Consider the following 24,131-nt stretch of genomic DNA (forward strand, 5'->3'; position numbering starts at 1 on the left):
CAGGCAGACTCTCAACCACTGCGCCACCAGGGAAGCCCTAAGACTTGCTCTTTTATGGTAGGAAATTCCAGAGTGAGTGTCACCATAGAGCAAACAAGATGCCTTGGGGCTCCTGGATGGAGGGCAAGGGAGCAGAGGGCGGTCACAACAGTGGGGATGGGGCAAACCCAGCAGCCCTGAGAGGACTGTCCTTGGGCCCTGACGTCTGATTCCTTTTGGCGGCCCCGGGACCTGTGGAGGGCTCTGTCAGCCGCTATCTTGTCGTCCAGATCTGGGTGAGGGGTGAGAGCCCCTGTCCCCCTCACTGAGCAGTTGTCACCACTGTGGGCCTCTGAATGTGGAGCTGGGGGGTGGGAGAGAGGAGGTACCGCTGAGGGGCCAGTAGTGATGGCTGCGTCCCCGGGGAGCGACCTGCCTCTGGGCCGAGGGTGCCCCGCCCTCCCCAGGCAGCCCCAGGGGGTGGGGGACAGGGGAGCAGCCCCTAGCTGGGGGGGGGTAGCTCCTGAGTCACCTCTGTGCTGGGGTCCACGTTCTGCAGGGAAGGCTGGAAGTGTTTGTAGACATTTTCAAGGCCAAACGTGTCCCCCTGCAGATTCTGACCTGTAGGGAAAGGTACTGGGGTGAGAGTGAGCCTGGGGGAAGCCAAAGAGGCCCAGAGGAGGGTTTTTTTCCAGTAAAAGGAACAGCTTTGAAGAGTCAGCCCCAGAGCTGCCCTAAACTCCTTTCCCACTGCCCATCCGTCCTCCCAACAGCGCAGCTTGTCTGAGGCTCGGGAGGGGACCTGGGGAGCTGGCCCAGGGTCACGCGGGAACAGGAGGGCACCAGAGCGGCAGCCCTCCGACATGCCCTGGGGTCAAAAGTTGTGGCTGGTGAGCAGGGGCCCCAGGCCCAGGGGCCACTTGGTTTGGGTGGGGCAGGAGGACAGGACTGCTTGCGGTCACCGTGCACACTTCCTCATGGCAATGGTAGCCACAGCAGACACAAATCTCTTGTTTGAGTTGACACGTGTCCAGCACCCACTGTGCCCATCTTGCAGACAAACTCCCTCCTCGGCCTCCGGGCCCCAGGCTCCGGGTCCTCCTGGCATCTTCCAGAACATCCCTTTGCTGCTTCCTTCAAGATCCCCCGCGCGGCCCTCCACCTGCCCTCCTCGCCCACTGTCTCCCCACTGTGGGCTAGGCTGACCCCCAGTGCTGCCCACAGGCCGCAGGCCTGTCCCCAGGCTTCGGACTGGCCAGATCTGGGGTGCCACCCCCTCCCTGTACCCTGCCCTCCCACCCCCGCCCAGCGCGACCCACCTGCTGCTTCTCCCCACTGCGCCCCCGTCATCCCCGCCCAGAGCCTGCAAACAACACGCCCTGCCTGACTCACTGGAATCTGAGCTATGTCATCTGCTGTCCACGCCTCCCGGTCTCTGCCACCCCCACTCAGCCTCATCGTCCCTCACCTGTGGTACTGTGCTTCTCCCTCCCTGGACTCCCCACTTTCATGCTGTCCCGCTTAGATCCTCCTGAGTGAGCTGCTCAAAACGAAGTCTGGTCCCCCTCCCTTAAAGCCCCTCCTGTGGGTCCCCCCATCACGGCCCACTGACCAGCCTTGACCTGGCCTTGTCATTCTCCCGTCCCACTGACACGCCCTTGGGGGGTCAGACCCCCCACAGACTGCTCGTTCCCACCTCCACGTCCTTTGTTAAGTAGGGCCCCCTGCCTGGAAAGCCCTTTCCCTTTCCATCATGGGACAAGGCCTCGCTGCCCACTGGGCTGTATGTTCACGGGAGCAGGAAACACATGGCTTACTCCCCACCACTGCCCTGGCTCTCAGCTCAGGGGATGTCCCTCCGCAGTCTTGTCTGACCCCCGCCCCACTCTGGGCTGGAGCAGGTATATCTATGCCCCGTCAAGCCCTGGCCATGGCCCTACCGTCCTAGTAAATGTGTGCGTCTGGTGTGCTGGGGGTGGCCTCGGGGGCGGGATCAGGTTCTCAGCCATCCCTGGAATCCCTCCATCGTGTTTGTCAGGAAGTACCGGGAAGGGTTTTCCACCGCAGCTGGGGGCAGGGCCGGGAGCAGCTCTGGGAGCCAGAGCAGGCTGAACCCACGCGGAGCTCCATGGAGGGGCAGCTTATGAACCGGATTTTGGAAACAGGGTGGGATGCGGGTGCGCAGAGACTCAGACCACCGGAAGCAGCCCAGTCTATGCAAAGGCATGGGCCACAGACTGGAGTGCACGGAACTTGCCAGGGAGGAGCGAGAAAAGGCCGGAGGGTCAGCAGGGGCTGCCCGTGGAGGCTCGGGGTCAGGAGGCTGCAGAGGAGCCTGGCTTCTGCAGCAGATGTGGGGCGACCTGGCAGGATGTGCGTGCGTGTCACCCACAACCCCACTGAGTCCGACTTTGGCACTTCTACACCCTCCAGCCTGCCCCATCCCGGTCCCTGATGAGATCTACCTTCCCAGACGCCGGTGCTCTGGAAGCTGACAAGGACATCTTCTTCTTGCCAGTCTCGAGACAGGTTGTACTCTTGCCTGCCAACAGAAATGCCGTGAGCAGCTCGTGGCAGAGAGGCAGGGGAGGGGGCTCAGAGGCCTCTGAACCTCGGGCTTCTGGAAGGGGCTGTCCTGGCCAAGCCCTGAGTCAGGGAGGAGACTGCCCCCAGCGACAGCGGCAGAAAACTAAAAGCATTCCTGGGGGTGTCACCACGGCCTGGCCCCCCCAACTCCTCAGTGGGCCTCAGTGTCCTTCTCTGTGAGATGGGGGCATTGGACTAGAGTCAGGGCGGTTCCCTTCGATTGCCGGCCAGGTGCCGTGCTGAGCGTTACTCAACCTTCTCAGGTGGATCTTATGCATTTTACAATTGGGGGAAAGCGATGGCGGTCTTTCCCAGTGTCCGAGTGTGACGGTGTTGCTCTAGGGAAGCCAAGGTGATAACAAGCACCAGGTAATTTCATCACATAATCCAATTTCAGTACGTATGTTTTTGTTTCCATTTCTCTGCCAAACAGACGTGTCCTGTCACATCAGCAGGCTGCCGTGGGCCTCAGCTGACTGCTCAGCTGGAAGGAGCAGAGCCTCGGGTTATTCTGACTGTGGTCCCCTCTCCCCAGGCCCAGCCCCAGCCCCAGAAGCTTACCTGTGCAGTTTCCTCTGGGATTGGCGGAGTAAGATGGCCAGGACCACCAGCAAGACCACCAGTAGCACCACCACGGCGCCTACGATCCCGTACACCACCCTCTTGCTGGTGCTAAATTCACAGCTTTCTCCCCAGTGCCAGTGCGTGTCCGAGTTCAGGCACCTGGGGACACACACAAGCTCAGGCCAGCCCACCAGCATCCCTCACCCACCCAGTCTCCCGAAAGAAAAAATTCAATGTCAGAGCGCAGGAAACCAGCTCTCCCTCTGAGGACAGTTGCTGGGTGCTCTCCCTGACTCCCAAGGCTGAGGGGCGGGGAGGGGGCGCAGGGACCACAGATCTGCGGAGCAGAAATTCAGAATCCGAGAGCGCCGGTACCTCGTCCCAAACACGTGATGTTCACCCATCTAAACACTGAGTAGTTGGCACTTTGACAGCCTGTTACCGTGTTTTATATTTTGTACTTTAATATATGATCTCCCAAATGTAGCGTCCCAGCTACAGCGGGAGGTGATAATGGCACGGTGGCTGGGATGATGTCAGGGAAACGAATGACAGATGGAGATAGAGATGCATGGATACAGATTTGGAAATTGATAACTGGAACTTTTTCAGGAAGGGGCTTGCTCAGTCCTACGATGCCTGTGTCTATAATCTACACCTCCCTCTCCCTCTGGTGGGGTGGAAGATGGGAGACCTGGGTAGAAGAAAGAGGGGGTGTAGAGGAGGGGGGAGGGGGTGCCTTGCGAGCTCTGCCCACTCCCACCCTGCCCCCTTGGGTGGCTGTTGGGGAGAGTGGGGCCCTGCCACCAGAGAGGGTAGATGCGGGGCTTAGAGGGAACAGGCGCTCACAGGCAATGGGGGCCACTTCGCTGAAGCTGGCACCAGCCGTGGTGACAGTTCATTTGCGACTTCGTCCCCAGGGGGCACTTGGTCACACAGGCCAGCTTCCCATTCAGATCATCCACGTAGTAGAACTGGGCGAATTCCTTCGCAACTTTCTGAGCGCATTGCTCTGGGGGTGGGGGGCGGGCAGGAAGCGTCAGCCTGGTGAACACGCCCTCTAGCCCTCAGGTTTACCATCCACACCCCGCGGAGCTGCTTACCTTGCAGGTCAAAGCCGAACTTCACGGTCTCATTCACGAAGGTGTCCTTCTCATTGTAGCACAGGAATGAGATGTCTGCCCAGGGTGGTGGGAAAGAACAAAATAGATATGGCACCTCTGCCCCCTGGGGGCAGCCAGCCTTCCCCTCCTCCTTGCTGGGAACAAGACTAGTAGGATCTTGGCCATCCCCAGATGCAGCTGGGCCTGTGAGCTTGCTCAGATGGGGACATTAGGGCTGGTGACAACCTCAGCCCGGGACTGGGAGGGACTGCTGGCAGCAGCACAGAGTCTGTGGAAGGTGTCCGGGCTTAACTGCTGGGGAGGGATGTCTCTGGAGCTCCGGAAGAGAGGAGAGAGGTGAGGTGTGGGGATGGGGCTGAGACCTCCCTAAGCGACCCCTCCCATCCTTTCGCCACCAACATCAAGGGGTTTTAGGTGGGCTTACTTTTGCACACTTCAGAATTACTGGGTAGCTTTCCGGTCTCATTCATAACCTTGGCCTTTATGATCTTAGTGAGGTTTGCAAACAGCTCCTGAAACTCTGAAGTGAAGTTTGCCTCCATGACGACTTCGTGTTCCACCACGACGCTGCCTTTGCTGGAATTAGGAATCGTCAGCTACCCTGTATTGCCCGCCCTCCCAGCAAGCAGGGCCCAAGAAGCAAGAGAGGTGATGAGAAACAATTAGCCATATGTCCCAGAGGCAGGACAGAATAGAGACTCTTCCCTCCCAGCAGGTAACAACCTAGAGGGAGGCTACAGAGTAAACCTGTGATAACAATATATGCCAAAGGGTGGAATTCATTCCTAAAAATGGAAGCTGTTGGGCAAAGATGCGGAGAAACTGAACCCTCGCGCATCGTTGGTGGGAATGTAAAATGGTGCGGCCACTGTGGAAAACAGTACGATGGTTCCTCAAAGACTTAAAAACAGAATGACCATATGGTCCAGCAGTTCCACCTCTGGACATCTAGCCCAAAGAATTGAAAGCAGAGGCAGGAAGAAACATCTGTACACCCACGTTCATCACAGTGTTATTCACAAAAACTAAACGGTGAAAGCGATTTAAGCGCCCATCAATGGATGAATGAATAAACAAAATGTAGTCTGTACATAAATGGAATATTATTCAGCCGCAAAAAGGAAGGAAATTTTGAGACGTGCTGCAACGTGCATGAACCTTGAGGACATTATGCTAAGTGAAGTAAGCCAGTCGCAAAAAAACAACTACTCTATGAGTATTTATGAGTAATAATAGGAGGTCCCTGGAGTAATCAAATTTGTAGAGACAGAAGGTAACGTGGCGGTTGCCAGGGGTGGGATGAGGAGGAGTTGGGAGTTATTGTTGAATGGCGACAGAGCTCCAGTTTGGGAAGATGAGAAAGTTCTGGAGAAGGGCGGCGGTGATTGCACAACACTGTGGATGGACTTAGTGCAGCTGGACCGTACACTTAAGGTGGCGAATTCGGTGGTTAATGGCAGATTTTATGTTATGGGTATTTTACTACAATGAAAACATTTTTAATTAGAAAATGTGAAGTAGAAGCTATTGGATTATATCTTCAAAACCAAAAAAAGTAAGCGTTCAGAAATGAAGAAACATGAAGCTGCTTTAGAAACGTTGGATTTCAACCCAGAAGCTTCTTGTTAGACAGTCAGCAATGCTCTCAGCAGAGAGAACTTGAGACAAGGTCCATCACCAGTCACAGCCATTGTGACAGAGAAGTCAGGAGCAGGACCCAGGAGGACTTGAAACAACAAAATCCTGAGCCAGAAGGGAGATGGAGACAATGGCTCTGATGCTGGGTGGGGGTGGAGGACACTAGGCTATGGAACCCAAAGGGCCCTGGACATGTTGGGACCTGACACCCCCAGGCTCCCTTCCCACCCCTCTGTCTGCTTCTTTGCACTCTCCTCTCAGAGTTCTGATTCTCCTGCCTCTCCTTTCAATGTTGGGGCTTCCCATGCTCCTTCCCTGGTACATCTTGGCTTCTGTGCTGTGACGACGGCCCCGGCCATCTGGTCTACTCCCAGGGCTTCCAGCGATGTCTATCTAGGGATGCCAACACCAGTGCCTCCACTGTAGACCCTTCCTATCCCATGTTTGACCATCAGCTGCTCCATCACTCAGCCACTCCACGTGGCTGGGCCCCCAGGCCAAACTCATCATCTTCGTCTCATCATCTTCGTCTTCCTCATTTCAGCAAAGGGCACCCCGCACTCCCAGAAGCCCAGAAATCTGGTGTCGTTCCTCCTTTTCTCAAAACACCCATCAAACTCCCATGATCTGCTGGTCCTGCCCCCTAAAGACCTTTCACACTGGATACTTTTCTTCTTCATTATCACCTCTCAGGTCCAGGCTGCTATCATCTCCCTCCTCTGTCCACCCATTCTCAGCCCTGTAGCCAAATTGAGTTGTCTGCAGTGCAAATCAGATACTATCCCAATGGGCCACAATTGCTGATGCTTCACATCTAAATAGCTTGGCACAGGTTACCTTTCTAACCTCCTCCCTCCAGGAGGATTTCCCTCCATCTCACTGAGCTTGCGTTCAGGACCTCTCCCACTGCACCTTGTGTGTCCCTTACCATAATTCTAGACAGACTGCACAGCCATTCTGCTACCTGTGTTCTGCCACTCTAAGCGCCATGAAGACCAGAACCACTGTGCTCCCAGCACCTAGCACAGGGCAGGCTTTCAATACTAGTTTGTTACTTGGATGAGTGCTGAATGAATGAATGCATGGTCTCAGAGCCCTCAGGTGCTGCCTTCTAGCTGGGGGCCTTTTTGACCCAGCCAGGTACTGATAGGAGGAGACAGGAGAGCAGGCAAGAGAGAAGGAGCTTCCCATAGTCTGTAAAGCTCTCCACCCCCATACTCACAGTAGTTTCCTAATGATCACGCCGCTGTATTGTGGAAAGTCTTTGCTCCTGTAAGCTTTATCCATCTGAAAGAAACAAGACAGCTGAGCTCACAGAAGCCTGGAGTGTGCAGCAGCCCCTGTTCTCTTTCCCCAAGGAGCCCCTGTATTGGCCCATTGGAAAGAAGGAAGGGAAGGCAGAGGGATGTTCCCTCTTCCAGGATGTGTTGGAGGGGTGTGGCTCAAGGAAGGAGGCCCTCAGAGGAACCGCCCCCCTCTCAGGACTTAGGCTGAAGGGACCCAAGAGCTGAGAAGCCCTGAACAGTAAGTCAAGATGAGCCCTGGCCTCCCCTCTCACATTGGTGAATCTAGGCTTCCTCTGCTCTTACCTGACTCTTGAATAGTTGAACAAAATTCAGGTATGTATGGGAGGATATGTTATTTAGGTCTTCTGTGAAATTTCTGTTAGTTACTTTCACTCTCAGTTCTACAGTGGCATTGATTTTTTCTGGGACTTCTGTGGGAAGAGGACACATTATGCATGAGACAGCAACCTCCCAGTAATGCCTTCCAGGATTAGTTAATTCTTCATCTATTGGCTTTGGGGAAGTAGAGAGAGTGTGTAGGAGGGAGGATGGAAACTCAGAAGGCAGGTAGGAGTAGCGGAAACTTCTGCCCCTCGCCTCTGTATACCAGGAAGAGCTAGTGGCCAGGATCACGACCCAGAGAGACCTAAGTGGAGGCCTCCAGATGATCATCCTGGCGAGAGAGGCAGGTTAGCTAGTGAGAAGGACCCAGAAGAGGGAGGCAGAAGGTCCATGTTCTACCTGGGTTTTGGCCTGGGTGACAGTCACATTTTCTCCTCTACCTGCACATTTAAGCAGTGGTAGCAAATGATCCTTCCAGGGCTGCCCTCCTATTTTAAGTGGTTAAGGGATGTGGGGATGATCTACAAGTCTCAGGAAAGGTCTTTACCTATGAATAAGTGTTCCAAGAGGGACTGACACTGGTAACCAAAGTAGCCTTGGGTACAGGCACATTCTTCTCCGTTCCAAGTGGCCCCATTGTAGCACCGCCCTGAGAAGGGGTAGAACATTCACAGAGGTTACCGTGGAAGCCCAAAACACAAAAACATTGACTCCTGTTCCAAGTCCCATCATTCAGACACTGCATTGAAAGATGGGGGTGGGACCAGGTGATCACGCAGCAACCGAGACCCATCCGTCCCCACCTCGCCCCCCGGGAGAGAGGAGGGAAAGGAAGAGGGACGACAGAGAGGAAGGAAGCAAGAGATAAAAGAGGACACACAGGGGCTTCCCTGGTGGCGCCGTGGTTGGGAGTCCGCCTGCCAATGCAGGGGGTACGAGTTTGAGCCCTGGTCTGGGGAGATCCCACATGCCGTGGAGCAACTAAGCCCGTGTGCCACAACTACTGAGCCCACGAGCCACAGCTACTGAAGCCCGTGAGCCTAGAGCCCGTGCTCCGTGACAGGAGAGGCCCACACACCGCAGCGAAGAGTAGCCCTGGCTCGCCACGGCTAGAGAAAGCCTGCGTGCAGCAGGAAAGACCCAAAGCAGCCAAAAATAAAATAAATAAAATTTTTTAAAAAAGAGGACGCACAAAGAAAACAAGGGCCCTACAAATCAAAAGGGAGCAGCATCGTCTGCATGGATGATGTACACTGGTAACAAAAAGGCACTAGAAGTGTGGAACAAGACCACAAGGAGTACAAAACTGATTAGCTGATAAGGGAAGATGAGCAGGAGGGACCCATAGAGTGACAAACAAGGAGACTTACTTGTTGTCATAGCTGGAGAGTGGATTGTCATCGCAGCTGTGTGTGTACCAGTGAGTGGGGGACGCAGAGTCGAAATGGTACTGAAACCAGGGACTGGAGCACCAGTGGAGCCAGGTGAAGTGGAGGACAGGGGAGGAGAAAAGCCGGAAGTTGACTCGTCTTTGGCAGTCATGGTGATAGGTTCTGAGACAAAAATGTGGGTAGAGATCTCACTGGGGCTTAATGCGGAAGGACTTGCATTGTATGTACTATGCAAAGAAGGGGTAGAGAATGATGGTGTGGACCCCTCTGTGGAGGTTGTGTAGAAAGTGGATCCTGGAGGAGATGTGGTCATGTGTCCATAACCACCAGAAGTGATTAAGGATTCTCTAGGCCTTGATGTGGAAGCAGAAATTTCATTCCCTTCAGTAACAGTGCTGTTCAAGGTACCTGTAGGTTTTGATGAATCAGGAGTAGAGGTAGAAAATGTGGTTTCCTCGGTGAGGCCTGTGGTTGTCTGTGCAGAGACAGAGGGGGTGGTAAACAGCTGGCTGGAGCTTGAAGAGGAAGCAACGCTACCATAATGCCCAGGATAGGAAGTTCCAGACGAAATGGTTGATTTAGATGACTTGGAAATGGTTGTGAGGACCGAGGGCATTTCAGTAATTGCTGTTGTGCTGTGTCCAGTGCTGGAGGTGGTGGTAGAAAGTTGCTCAGAACTTAAAGGTGTAGAAGATGAGGAGTAAGAGGAGGGTGTGTGTGTTGATGGCGCTGAGAGAGTCGTGGACACAGTGGTTTCAATATAAAATGTCATTGTTTGTTCATCACCACTGGATGTGGTAATGGATTCAACTGGACGTGAAGTGGACACAAGACTTCCATCCCCTTTAGAAACCGTTGTTGTAGGTGAGTCCATGAGCTGAGGAGAATCAGGTATGGTGTTGTGATCTGTGGTTTTCTGAGTGACAACAGTGGCAGTCTGTCTTGATGCAGCTGGGCCAGTGAATGTCTCTCCATCGCTTGATGGGGCTGTAGAAATCCCAGCAACTGTGGTGTGGAAACCCTCAGAAGAGACTGTGGATTCAGACCATTTAGAAGTGGTGGTGGAACTCCCAGTGGCTGTGGTGTGGGAACCCTCAGAAGACGCTGAGAATTCAGTCCCATCAAAAGTGGTGGTGGAACCCCCAGGGCCTGTGATTGGGGAACCCTCAGAAGAGACTGTGGATTCAGACCAACCAGAATTTGTGGGGGAACTCCCAGAGGCTGTGGTGAGGAAAACTTCAGAAGAAACTGTGGCTTTAGACCAACCAGATATTGTAGTGGAACTCAGAGGGCCTGTGGTGTGGGAACCCACAGAAAAGACTGGATTCAGACCAACCTGAAGTGGTGGCAGAACTCTGAAGGCCTGTGGTTGGGGAAGCCTCAGAAGAGAGAGTGGATTCAAACCAACCAGAATTGGTGGGGAAACTCCCAGAGGCTGTGGTGAGGAAACCCTCAGAGGAGACTGTGGATCCAGACCAACCAGAAGCAGTGGTGGAACTACCAACATATGTGGTGTGGAAACTCTCAGAAGACACTGTGGATTCAGACCAACCAGACGTGGTGGTGGAACTCTGACGTCCTGTGTTTGGGGAACCCTCAGAAGAGACTGTGGATTCAGACCAACCAGGAGTGGTGGTGAAGCTCCAAGGGCCTGTGGTGTGGGAACCCTCAGAAGACACTGTGGATTCGGATCTACCAGAAGTGACCGAGGAACTCCAAGGGCCTGTGGTGGGGGAATCCTCAGAAGAGACTTTGGATTCAGACCCACCAGAAGTGGTAGTGGAACTCCCAGGGCCTGTGGTTGGGGAACCCTCATAAGAGAGTGTGGAGTCAGACCAACCAGACATGGTGATGGAACTCCCAGAACCTCTGGTGTGGGAACCCTCAGAAGAGATGGCAGATTCAGACCAACCAGAAGTGGTGGTGGAGCTCCCAGAGGCTGTGGTGAGGGAACCCTCAGAGGAGACTGTGGATTCAGACCAACCAGAAGTGATGGTTAAACTCGCAGCCCCTGTGGTGTGGGAACCCTCAGAAGAGACTGTGGATTCAGACCATCCAGAATTTGTGGGGGAATTCCCATCCCCTGTGGCTGGAGAACCCTCAATAGAGACTGTGGATTCAGACCAACCTGAAGTGGTGGCAGAACTCCAAGGGCCTGTGGTGGGGGAATCCTCAGAAGAGACTTTGGATTCAGACCCACCAGAAGTGGTAGTGAAACTCTCAGAGCCTGTGGTTGGGGAACCCTCATAAGAAAGTGTGGATTCAGACCAACCAGACGTGGTGGTGGAGCTCCCAGTGGCTGTGGTGAGGAAACCCTCAGAGGAGACTGTGGGCTCAGACCAACCAGAATCTGTGGGGGAACTTCCATCCCCTCTGGTGGGGGAACCCTCAGAAGAGACTGTGGATTCAGTCCAGCCCAAAGTGGTGGTGGAACTCTGAAGGCCTGTGATGTGGGAACCCTCAGAAGAGATGGTGGATTCTGACCAAGTGGAAGTCGTGGTGGAACTCACAGTGCTTTCGCTGGAAGCAGAACTTGGATTGCAAGTTGTGGTCGTCTCTCCTGGAATAAAATAAGTGGTAGACAGTTGATGAGGACTTGAAGGGGATGCAGTTCTTCCATCACTTTCGGTATAGGTAGTCGGAGGACTGTTGTTAACAAATCTGAAACGTGTCTAGAGAATTGTTTCTTTAGTGTGTGTCATGGCTGTTTGTCCAAAGACTTGAGTGGTGGTTGATTCACCAGAACCAGAAGGTGATGAAGCTCTTATATTAGCAGTAGTATGGAAGGTGGCAGATGGAACTGATCATTCTTAGAGTATTGTAGGAAAAGTGGATTGCCCGGTAGTAATTATGGCTGACGGTCCATCACCACTAGAAGTGTATAGGAGTCACCGGGACTTGTTTTGTGGACATTCTTGGTTAAGGTGTTTGCAGATGACACAGTGAATTGGGAAAACTCAGAGATGATACTTTGGTATGTGATTTTGTTACTGAGTTTAATGGCAGTCTGTCCCAGGCTGCCTGGGACATAGCTCGTCAGCCTATGACACTGAAGCATGGCTTTCCTTTTCAGGGGTATAGGATGCCCCTATGTCAGGGGCATCTGTAGATATGGATAATTTACCAATGGTGATCTAGACCTTTGTCTCTTCTGTTGAGTATAGTAGTTTATTTATAGGGCAAAGTATCACTAGCTAATATTCTGGGGGTTAATGTGATTTATGACTTGAATTGTTAGTTGTATGGCTGTGGATTTTGACAAATCTGTATGTTCGTATGTATGCACATATATACATACACACACATATATATACATATATACACATATATACATGTATATGATTTTTCTCAACCCACAGTGTCATCTGCAAACACCTTAAATAAGAATGCCTCCACATCAAATATATATGTATACTGTTACCCAATATTGCCTGTACATTCCTCCCAGGCACCCAGAGACATGTTCATTTCCTTTGGCACTCCTGCATCAATTCAAGCTGATGTTAGTACTCACATACCCCCTGCACATTCCTTTTGCCCCTCCCATTCTGTGATTTGCAGGCCACACACTCACCTTCCGTCATGTGGCTGACAGTCTGACAAATCTCTCTTCACGATCCTTTACATGTGAGATTCCTCCTCTACCCCAGCACTTCCCACTGACCCAGGAGGAATAGGAGAGCTAAGGCAGTCACACATCACTGTGGCTAATTCATCCCCTGTCCTTTCTCTCCAGATACACTTACACAGAGGCTAGCCACTCTACCTGGAATACTACCACCACTACCTGGCTGTCCTGTGACCCCGGCGACTGACCAGATGAGCTCTTCCTCCACCCTGGTCCCACAGCCCACTCAATGGGCTGCAGCTCTCTGATAAGGGGAGCTGGGCTTGCACCCTGGGACTGGAGGGCTGCTTCTGTGTTCTCTGTGCCACTAAGAACATGTGACTGCACATGTGAGACTCTATTTTCCTATGGAAGTTGGGACTATAATCTCTGGCTCCTCTTCACCCTGCCTATAAGACGAATAAGATCGAATATGGATAGAATCTTTGTGACAATTGTGCCATAAATCTAGGGATTATTAGGAATTCCACAGGATGGTGTATAGAAACCTCCTTGAGAGGGCAGGGCATGTGACCTCCTGTCCCTCCTGTCGGTCCCCCACTCCTCTGCAAAGATGCCCTGGGGTTACATCTTTCTCACCTCTCAGGAAGGTGGACTTTGGCCCCTGGCAGAGAGGACTGTGGAGGCCGTCAAGGCAGTGGCACCCTCTGCCCTCCCGGATGCTCCCATTTTCACAGGGTCCTAAAAGAGGCAGACAGTCACAGGGAGAGGCCAGGAGCTGGACCAGGACTGGAGGCCAGGGTAGTGGACAATTAGCGAAGATATGTCATTCACACCAACAGTTCTGGATCGTTGGCTTTGCAGAGCTACCATCAGAACATTAAGGGAGAGACTTCCCCGGTGGTCCAGTGACTAAGACTCCATGGTCCCAATGCAGGGGTCCCAGGTTCGATCCCTGGTCAGGGAACTAGATCCTGTGTGCCGAAACTAAGACCAGGAGCAGGCAGATAAAAAAAAATTTTTTAAAGAAAAAGAACATTAGGGGAAGAGTGATATCAAATCGTTGATTAAGGCAGTTCGGGTCAAAGGTGGCAGAATGCCTATGATTTGTGGAATTCTAAAGTAATGTAAAAAATTGACAAGTTTGCTTGGTTGTTTTAAGTCAGTAGATATGTTTGTTTTGCCCATCCTCTTGCCTACGGTGTTAGGTTTTGCCTAATTCAGCATGGGAAGAGAAGGGGCTGAGCTGAGAGGCTGCCAACGGGGGAGGTGGGGGCTCCCTGGGGCTTGGGTATGAAGAGGATCAGAGAGAGAGAGAGAGAGAGAGAGAGAGACCACACATGGGGCCTCTGGTCAACCCAAAGCAGAGGGTGGCAGGGCTCAGAGTAAACCCAGGCTGGCGGACAAATGAGCCCCTACCCTCACGGGGGGGTCCTGGCCCCCCAGTGCAATTCGGGGGCAGTCAAGGCCCATTTGAAGGGACAGTGGGAGTCAACAGGGTGGGAGAGGGAGGGAACCACCCTTCTGCCTTTCTCAGAAGGCTTTGAAAAGAAAGTAATGTCGAAGCTGTCTTTTTCCCTTCTTCTTTAAAAAGAAGGGGTTTTGTGGACTTAGGCATTACAAATTTTACTGGACTTTTTAAGTTATAAAAGTAGACTATTTTTGTTGGGAAAGCCAAACAATGAGAAAGCATATAAAGGCAATTTATGATCGTGTCCCTAACTGAGTCACAAAGCATCAATAGGGGTGGGGAGAGGTGACATTTATTGGCGGCCTATCAAATTCCTGTGTAGCCGTATCACAGCTGTAACTCAATGACTGTGTATGTAATTCCCTTTGCCCCTCTCTGAGCACATAGAGAACACTTCTGCCCCGTTCAGCCTGAGCCAGAGTGGGTGCTCCATGAGCACGTCTTGAGTAAAGGAGAGAATGAATACTGGAAAGTCTACGTGACACTTCTTCTTAGTTATTTAATGTAACCCTGGGAGGTAGACATGAATATTCCTGTTTCACACCTGAATTGAGGTTCTAAGGGTTAAATATTTTCCGAGTTCACCCAGCTGGAAGGTAGAATTCAAGCACAATCTGAAGGTAGGGTTTACTTTTAACCCAAGAAAAGGGTTTCTCGAGTGGCGAAGAGCAAAGAGAACGTTTCAGGCGGGGGGAACAGCATGTGTGGAGGCTCAGAGTACATGCTTGGGGTGGAGCTAAATACTGAGAGACCAGAGGGGCAGAAGGAAGGCTGGCAAGGTGGGTGTGAAGCCAGCTCTGGACTTGACTCAGCAACGGTAGAGAACATCCAGCAAAAGGCCACGGTCACAGCTGTGCCTTAGGAGCAGAGCCCTGGAGTGAAGGGCAGTGAGGGCAGAGGCATGGAGGTTGATTGAGGAGCCCACGGCAGTTACATAGTGGGACGCCGGGGGCCCCAGTGAAGGCCAGGACACTCGTTGGCATGGCCTCTGGACAGGCTCTCTTTGGTCTTTATTCCTGAATTCACACCATTTACTCCCTTTTACTGCCACCCACGTCTTCGCTATAGTTGCCGACCAGCTTGAGTGCCCAAATCCTTGTCCTTTTCACCAGGCTGCCCTTCCTCCTGGAATTTCTCATCTCCTTCAGGTCCTAAGACACCACTGCCTCCTAACCACCCTTCTCCTCCCTGGTGCTGTTCGTTCCTGCTCACCGTCTAACTGAGACCCTCAAGATAAAGGCTCTGGGGCTTCCCTGGTGGCGCAGGGGTTGAGAGTCCGCCTGCCGATGCAGGGGACACGGGTTCGTGCCCCGGTCCGGGAAGATCCCACATGCCGCAGAGCGGCTGGGCCCGTAAGCCATGGGCGCTGGGCCTGCGCGTCCGGAGCCTGTGCTCCGCAACAGGCTCTGCCGTATCCCCCACCTTCCTGGCAGCAACCCCCTCCATGCTCAAGGCTTTCACTCATTTCTGGGAGGGACAAGAAAAAGGCACCCTAGACAGTGCCCTGTGAAGAGCTTCAGAACCTTCCCAGCCTGAGATTCTGGTGGTCACGTCACCCCCAAAGGATTCGTCAGAGAAGTGAGCAAACTCCTTCCCAAAGTCAACCTCCAGGGTCAGAAGATGTTCCACCAGGAAGCTGAGCAAAGGAAAAACACAGACATTCTCCACAGAAACAATTTACATGGCCAATAAGCCTATGAGAAGAAAATGGTCAACTTCACTGGTAAGCTTATCACATTGCACCCCCTTCTGTGATGTTAAGTAACGCACCTGGTATCGGTTGGGGAATGAGATGCTGATGGATGTTAGCTTAGTATCATATTTCTAAAGGATAATTTGAAATGTGCATCAGGGATCGTGGCAGAGTCATACCATTTTAATGATTCCACTTCTAGTTACTGACCCTAAAGTAAAGTAATCTGATGCAGATTTTAAAAAAAATGTTTTACGAGAAGGTTTATGGCATCATTATCTATGAAAAATTGGGGAAAACCTGTCCAAGAATAGGGGACCAGTTAGATGACTGGGGTGTTCCATAAAATAGAATATTAATCAGCCATTGAAACAGAAACTGCCCATAGAATAAATCTAAATACCTGTTCAGAAAAAGACCAAAATGTTAGCACTGTTTATCTGAGTGGTAAGCTTAAGAGAGATTTTCCTCCTTTTGTTTGTCTATATTTTCTAAATGTTCTACCATAAATAGGCATTCACGATATAATGTCTAAACATAATAAATGCATATGCTGTAAAAATTAAAACTTAGGTGTGCCCAGTACCTTGGAGAACTCATGCAAAATCACTAATAATTCCCAAGCTGGGATTCCCCACACCTTTGTGATCAAAGTGCTTTAACAAAAATGATCTAATGTCTGTGTTGCACTAGCCATCCAAGACGCCAGCTCTCCTACCAAACAAGTAAAATTTTACTTTCTTGTCCTGTGTACAGTTCTCATTGCTTCTTTCTTTAAAAGATAGTCATTTGAGTTAGGCAGCTGGTTTGCCAAGCAAGTTTTTCACTTGGTGGCATTCTTGGGAAAAAGCCCTCGAAAACACCTTGGGACAAGTCTGAAGATCGCCACCTCGATATAAGACGGTCCCCTCCTACCACCTCCAAAACACATTTCTGCTTGTGGTGGCTCAGCGGGGTCCATGGGAGCAGCCCTGAAGGGTGGGGTGTGGAGTGGGGGGTACACCTGTGAGGGCAGGTGCTACCCAGCTACGGGATCTTGTGCAGTTAACGTCTCTGAACTTCCATTTCCCCCGGAAAATGGGGATGAATGATGCCTGCCTTCACCACCCTTCTCATTCTAGAACAGGGGTCCCCAACCCCCGGGCCGTGGACCGGCACCAGTCCGCAGCCTGTTAGGAACCGGGCCGCACAGCAGAAGGTGAGCCGCGGGCAGGCGAACGAAACTTCATCTGTCGCTCCCCATTGCTTGCATCACCGCCTGAACCAACCCCCCTCTCCCCACCTCCTGTCCGTGGAAAAATTGTCTTCCACAAAACCGGTCCCTGGTGCCAAAAAGGTTGGGGACCACTGTTCTAGAAGATCCTACAAGAGAAGCCATGTGGGGGCCACTAGGCTGTGTCACTCAGTCCTGGGTGTACTTTCAGCCCTGCCACACACAACCTCAGTGACTTGGGCCTGTCTCCTTTTCTGGAAGGTCATTCCCACCTGGCAGAGTCACCTTAGGGGTGAGACAAGGCCGGGGCCACCTTGCCTCCGTCCCCCACCCCCTGCCCTGCACACACCTGTGACGAATGAATGGGCTTCCCGGCTTTCTAGCACCAGCAGCCAGTGCCACCTGCCGCTGCCCCTGCCCACTGCCTCCCTGAAGGGCTGCTGCTCTGATTGCTGAATTATGTCCCCCCAAAAGAGATGTCCAAGTCCTAATCCCCATATACCCTTGAGGGTGACCTTATTTGGAAATAAGGTCTTTGCAGATGTAATTAAGTTAAGGATCTCAAGATCAGATCATCCTGAATTTAGGGTGGGCCCTAAATCCGATGACTGGTGTCCTTATAAGAGAAAGGCAAGGGGGATTTGACACAAACAGGGAAGCAGGCTATGAGAAGACAGATGCCACGCAGCCAAGGAACGCCAAGAACCACCAGAAGCTGGAAGGGACAATGAGAGCCTTTGGAGGGACCAGGCCCTGATGATACCTTATTTCGGATTTCTGGCCTCCATAGCTATGAGAGAATACATTTCTGTTGTTTGAAGCACAAAGTCTATCGTAATTTGTTGTAGCAGCCTCAGGAAACGAACACACACGGACACCCCCAGTTAGAGCAAGTGGTAAAGAATGTGGGCTCTGGAGCCTGACAGCGTGGGTTCCCATCCTGGCTCCTCCACCTGACAGATGGGAAGCCTTGAGCTAGTTAGTTAACATCTCCATGCCTCAGTTTCCCCATGTATAAAACAGAAATCAGTAACAGTGCTTCTTCCCAGGGTCGCTGGGAAATTTAACTGAGATATCGTTTAGAACACTGTCTGGCACATAGTAGGCCCTCAGTGAACACCAGCACTTCTGATCATTAGTGTCAGACCCAGACAGCGGGAGGCGTGGCTTCCTGATGTGTTGTTCCCAGGGACTCTGTTTGCCACTATTCCAGTTCTGTCCATAGCTACGTATGGCTTTGTCAGTTCTGAAATTGTCTAAAGGCTTTGAGCATCTATTACTACTCCCTCCCTGTACTCCCCGTCAGCCAGCAAACTCCAGTGTCACCTCTCCCTACAGGCTCCCAGATCAGCCCAGGCGGACAGCCTCTGAGTGGCACCCCCTTCACCCTCCTCCACCGGGGCCCCTCTCGGAGCCTCAGCACCAGCCCTGGGTTGTGGTTCTTTCTGCCCCGTTCCCGTGTTTCTGTCTAATAAACAAGACTATAAACTGGCTTATTCATCCTACCTGGCTCAGAGCACCTGCCTGGGCAGAGCCAGGTCTCCTGTGTTTGCTGAATGAGTAAGTTTATTACTCCGCGTAAAACTCTAAACATAAGCCCGCCCTGTGACTCAGTGATTCTACTTCCAATTATAAATCCAAGAGAAATGAGTGCATGTGTCCATCCAAAAATGTGTACAAGATCTGTAGCAGCTTTATCCATAATAGCAAAAACAAAAAAAACAACTACTGCCTTTGAATTGCTCTAAATTTATGTCACCTACGCTTCAAAGGTTGCCCCTTTGTCTACTGTGAACAAGTCTGTTGTGGCCTTCACCACACTTTATTTTTTTTTTTAAACCCCACATTTGTTTATTTATTTGGCTGTCATGGGTCTTCGTTTCTGTGCGAGGGCTTTCTCTAGTTGTGGCAAGCGGGGGCCACTCTTCATCGCGGTGCGCAGGCCTCTCGCTATCGCGGCCTCTCTTGTTGCGGAGCACAGGCTCCAGACGCGCAGGCTCAGTAGTTGTGGCTCACGGGCCTGGTTGCTCTGCGGCATGTGGGATCTTCCCAGACCAGGGCTCGAACCCATGTCCCCTGCATTAGCAGGCAGATTCTCAACCACTGCGCCACCAGGGAAGCCCCACCACACTTTTATACACTGAACGTTTCCACTTCCACTTTCACCTTTCTAGACTCCAGAACTCTGACCCCTTGAGGCTCTTGCACTTGGTGCCTGTTCCCTGCTGCCATCCTGAGCAGCTCCTCTCCCCCACCCTTCCTAGGAACACTTTGGAGCTTCATGTACACAAAACAGGACACAGACTCCAATCCTCAAGTTGATCCCTGGTGTTGTGTGGTCTTTGCGGCCCTTGCAGCACATGGAGAATGGAGAATTCTAGACCACGTCCCTATCTTCATCCTCCTTCCTGAGTCCCAGGCCTCTAGGAAAGCTCCATCCAGAAATTCCATGCTCACCCCAAGCTCAACAGGCCTGCCTGGAGCCCTTTGTCAACCACCAGAAAGAATCTCCTGCTCCCCAGTCACACAGGTTCTAGAACCATCTATCTTGGTGCCCATCATCAAGAGGGACCTTCCTCTCTATTTCCAAGGAACTTGGGTTCCCAGCTGGACCCCCATGGCCTCATGCCAGGATGGCTCCCAACGTCCCTCTTTGCATCTGTCCTGGCAGGGGTGACCCACCCCTGCTCCGTCCTTGGAGGTCCTCTGGGTGTCTAAAAGCCTCCACCTGGTTTTGACGCTCCTGTTACCCAAAGCTATTCCCTCACCAACCTGCTTTCCCCACCGGGCACATGCCCCTCGCCTCTGGGACATTCCTACACCTCGACTCCCCCGCACAGCCCTGCAGTGTTTTTCTACTTTCTCAGGCTGCCATTCCTTCTCCCCACTGTTCAGTTGTCCAAGACTTCATCGGTCCTCTTGGTGAACTGGGGTACCAAGAGGAGGGAGCAGATGAGAAACAAAGAAAACCACATATGCCACCAGCGGTCTCTGAGCTGACTTCTGAAGAGGACCCAGAATGCACGCAGCGGGATGGAGGCATTGCGGAGGGCTGAGGGCCTCCAGTGCAGCACAAACGTAGTATCATATGGGTGAGGTCATGCTAATTATCATATAATCGTGGGTCATGCTGGTCCCAGGTAAGTCGCTCACCCTCTCTGAGTCTCTCTTTCCTGTCTGCCTTCCTTTCCTTTCATAATTCTCCCGATGAGTCATACAGGCTACATGCTCTGAAATGGCTTTGTAAATAGCAGAGCCTTCTGCGAGTAGGGGGCTGGGGGGCTTGGGGTATCGTCAGACCTGGTGTCCCCCAGAATGGCCCTACTTGCCTGAACTCCCCGCTCCTGATGGCTCTGGGCATTTATCAAAGATAGATGCTTTTGACTCCTTGGCGTTCTAATGGATTCAACACGATCTTTTCCATGCAATTATGAGCACCTTGCAATAATTTGTGTGGGTGGCTGTCTCTAAGGCATGGCGGGAGAAACAGAGGCAATACCCTTGCTGATTTCTGGGTCCTTCGTCACTGTCATCATCACCCCCACCATCCCTCTCCTCAGTATCTGCCTGGGGAGCAGGGATGGGAGGACCCCTGCTAAGGTTGACTCCCTTCCATAGCTTCCTTTTCTCTGTATATTAGCTTAGGGCTAAAATGTCTTTAATTAACATATTTTCATAATGTCCCTAAAGCCACGAAGTTCACACCGCCAGTCCTGGCTCCTCTCCCCTTGGCTTCTCCCAGCCAGCGCTGCTGCCCCCAACATGTCTTGGTAGGGGAGGAAGAAGCACATTAAGGCCTGGTCAGCTGAGGTGGCCCCTAGGGGCCTAAGTTCCTGCGTGGCTTCTCTCACAGCCGCCCTGAAGACCTCCAAGGCCCCCGGCCGCAGCTCCCACCCTACCACCCACTTGCCACCGCTCATCACACACCACGCATGTCCTTCACCTCAAGAGATGCCTCTTTCACCTGGCACCTTGGGCTCACTCCCCCAATGCCCCTCACCCCAGCATCTGCCCTGCTCACACCTTCCCGGGGGCACTTCCCTGTCTCGGGGGAACCAGAAAGTCTGTTCCGCATGAGGGAACCCACGGGAATCAGCTTGTAACCAGTCTCTTCCCAGACAAACGGCCGTGAAAAGGTTTAACACGGACCACAGAGTCTGTCTCTCCCTCAGCCTTTCAGCCATTTCTAACCAGAGGGGCTGTCCCTGGCACCCCTGAGGCTCTCCCCAGGCAAGGAGGGAAGCTGCTGGACACCCCGTGGACTCCTGCCCTCCCTGGCCAGGGCTGGCAACCTGTGCAGTGTCTCTGTGAGGTTTGGAAAGAACCGACCCTTAGGCTGGGGCAGACCCCAGGATGAGGGCAGGCAGAGCCCCCTGTTTTCCCAGGGGGAAGCCTGGAGAACAGAATGGGTGGGTTCCAGCTCCCACTCAGCCCCGGGGTGGGGCTTGGTGCAAACTCTCAACAGCACAGCACAGTCCAGACCCCTTCCTCCTCACCCGCGGGTCTCCGGGGTGACCCCTTTAGCTTCCAAAGGCGGGATGAGGTCATGGCCTGGGTGTCCAGCCCTTGGGCAGCCCCCTCCCCTGAAAAGCGAGGGAGGGAAGGAAGAAGGGAGGCTAGCCACCTGCAGCCCTGCCTGAGGCCGGCACACACCGGGACCACCGCGGGGCTCGGGCTGTATCTCACTCACCTGATGTCGTGGATGTGGCAGTGTCGGACGCCCAGAGCCAGAGAGCCATTGACAGGATCCAGGTCGCCAGCATCTCCCTGAGAGTGAGGCCCACATCAGAAGAAACTAAGAAACGAGTGCCTCCCAGGGAGGGGTCAGCCATATAAAGGAGCCCAGAGACCTTTGCCTCAGGAAGGACACTGCCTGGCCCCGGGTGGAGGTGAGACGATGGGGTTGGTGGGTGACACGGGGAGTTGGCCAAAGGGCAGACGGTCAACCCTCCTCCTCTCTAAGAGACCTGAACCTCCTTCTGTGGGATCTCTATAGTGCGGAAGCCAGAGTCATGGGAGGGGCAGGGCAGGAGGAAGGGACAGGCAGCAGAGGCGTGAGTGCGCGCTGGTTGCCGAGATGCGAGGGCCAAGAAACCCAGGGAGACGGTGACTGTGGAGGGAGGGTCAACAGAACCCTAGAAGGAGCTGCCAGAGGGACCAGGCCAAGTGAAGGACCCTCCGCCCTTACCCCCAAGAGGCCCCCCTTCGGGCCTTCCTTCCTCATCACCCACTTCGAGCTGGCCCCTTCTGAAGAAGGACAGTGCCTTCCCCCGGGCCACCTCTGACCACCAGCGCTTCTCCTGGGTGGGACTTCCACTCGCACCTGAGGCTTTATGGTCCTGGTCTCTACCCGCACACTGGCCACTGTCAGTCTCTCTCCTGTCCTGGACAAAGGTCCCGGGGGTCGTTCCGACACCCCCACCCGGAGAACCTCGTTCTGCCAGCCCTGACCACCCACAGCTCAGTCCGGCAGCCTGCTGCCCACAAAAGTGGAAACAAGAGGGCCGCAGCCCCAGGCGTGGCAGGCCCTGGCGTGAGTGTGTCTGCCACCCAGGTTTGTAGTCTCAAGGTCTTTCGGGATGCCTGGCTCACCTATCAGCGCCAATGACAGCTGACTCAGCTGCAGTCACCCACCTCCCTGACTCAGCCGTAAGCTCTTAACGTCAAGGGGCACAGATGACAAACCCAACAGGCTCCCACCACCTGCTCCCTCCCATTCCCTGAGAAAATGGGTCCTCCGATCTCGACGTTCCCTTTGAGGACGGTCATGGTCCCTGAGAGCTGCCCACGGAACCCTTCATTCCTTGCTGGGAGAAACCTGCGCTCCCAGGCCCTCCTACATCTCCTGACATCCTTGTTCCTCAACCGAGTGGAAGCACCAGAGTGTGAGAAAGAGAAAGACACAGAGCAGTTTCTTTTACAATAAATGCTATATTATGTTCAGTTGGGAGAACGGGAGACTTGCAGACTTCCTGTCCCCAGGTGAGTGAGGTCTTCCTGCAAAGGAGGCGGGGGGCTTCTGTCTTCAGAGGTTATTGCAGGGATGGGGGTGAGACCAGGGAGAGGAAGGGAGGAAGGGGTGGGGAAGGGGGTAGGAATGGGGGGAAGCACTGAGGGAGGGGAGGGAGAGTTAGGGGAATGAGGAGGAGGTGCTGGAGGAGCTTTCCCACCTCAGGACCCCACTTCCTCTCATCCTCAGGGACCTGGGGGTGACAGGAAGAATGGAGCCTCATAATGGGGGACCTGGCCTAGGGAGCACCACCTGGGGGTCCTAAGATGCAGAGGGCATCTGTACCTAGCTAGGGATGGGGGGAGAAGAGGAGGGAGGATTTAGGACTGGGGCACTGAGATGCAGGGGGCAGGGGGGTATTTAGGGCTGAGGGTACAGGGATGGGGAAGGGGAAAGTACGGGAACTGGGGGAGATGCAGGGCTGGGCACTGGGCTGTTGGGGAGAAGTGACTTAAGAAGTGGGTTCAGAGGGGAGAAAGTTTAAGGGATGGGGGCAAGGGGTGCAAGGGGAGTTATATAAGGAGAGGGTAGGAGGATGGGGCGGGCTGCAGCCTGGTTGCATGTACAGGGTGAGGACCCGGCAGTAGGGATGCACCCAGGAAAAGGAGAAATGGAAGCCTGAGCCCTGGGGAAGGACATGGGGATTGGGGATCTCAGAGAAGCCATATAAGCATGAGGGCCGACACAGGAAGGTGCATTGGGACAGAGGTCTGACCAAGCACATCTGGTTTTCACAATAATCCCACAAGGTATTAGGACGAGTGGGCCACACTCTTTATTTATTTATTTATTTTTTTGTGGTACGCGGGCCTCTCACTGTTGTGGCCTCTCCCGCTGCGGGGCACAGGCTCCGGACGCGCAGGCCCAGCGGCCATGGCTCACGGGCCCAGCCGCTCCGCGGCATGTGGCATCTTCCCGGACCGGGGCACGAACCCGTGTCCCCTGCATCGGCAGGCAGACTCTCAACCACTGTGCCACCAGGGAAGCCCGGCCACACTCATTTTACAGGTGACAAAACCGAGGTTCAGAGAAGTGACTGACTTGTCCAAGATCCCAGAGTGGAAGAGCCTGGATTTGAACTGGGTCTCCAGGTGGGTTTCACACAAGTTGGGAGAAGGATAGGGGTCAGGGGGAAGTCTGATGCTGCCCAAGGAAACCAGGAGACTGATCCGCAGGAGTCTGCAGCCATCTCTTCAGAGGCAGTGCAGATGGTTCCCTGCACTGTCCGTGGCAGCGTGGAGAAGGCAGCGTGGGGCTCACAGTGAG

The 24,131-nt window shown here is 53.3% G+C and overlaps 1 protein-coding gene across 1 annotated transcript; it reads right to left on the reverse strand.

Moving 5' to 3' along the window:
* Positions 1 to 301: 301 nt before the first annotated feature.
* Positions 302 to 22,624, reverse strand: LOC116740500 (mucin-12-like). Its single transcript, XM_032606142.1, has 17 exons — positions 22,541 to 22,624; positions 22,087 to 22,239; positions 21,546 to 21,622; positions 21,352 to 21,438; positions 15,506 to 15,585; positions 13,118 to 13,219; positions 8,067 to 8,168; positions 7,481 to 7,608; positions 7,114 to 7,178; positions 4,678 to 4,829; positions 4,233 to 4,307; positions 3,979 to 4,141; positions 3,127 to 3,288; positions 2,821 to 2,823; positions 2,445 to 2,521; positions 512 to 600; positions 302 to 343 (listed from the first exon to the last, which is right to left on the reverse strand). Exons 1-17 carry the CDS (start codon positions 22,622 to 22,624, stop codon positions 302 to 304), a joined length of 1,641 nt encoding a protein of 546 aa, XP_032462033.1.
* Between the last annotated feature and the right edge of the window lie 1,507 nt (positions 22,625 to 24,131).

The sequence above is a fragment of the Phocoena sinus genome, chromosome 15, assembly GCF_008692025.1.
Source record: "Phocoena sinus isolate mPhoSin1 chromosome 15, mPhoSin1.pri, whole genome shotgun sequence".
NCBI lineage: Eukaryota > Metazoa > Chordata > Mammalia > Artiodactyla > Phocoenidae > Phocoena > Phocoena sinus.

What these genes read in the sequence shown, in the direction of transcription:
- LOC116740500 (XM_032606142.1), bottom strand. Translation starts at nt 22,624, where the DNA reads ATGACCGTCCTCAAAGGGAACGTCGAGATCGGAGGACCCATTTTCTCA. An exon ending in GTCACCCCGGAGACCCGCGG is followed by an intron (nt 15,586 to 21,351) that starts GTGAGGAGGAAG and finishes TCCTTTGCTCAG; the next exon opens with CTTCCTGGTGGAACATCTTC. An exon ending in TTCAACTATTCAAGAGTCAG is followed by an intron (nt 7,179 to 7,480) that starts GTAAGAGCAGAG and finishes TGTTTCTTTCAG; the next exon opens with ATGGATAAAGCTTACAGGAG.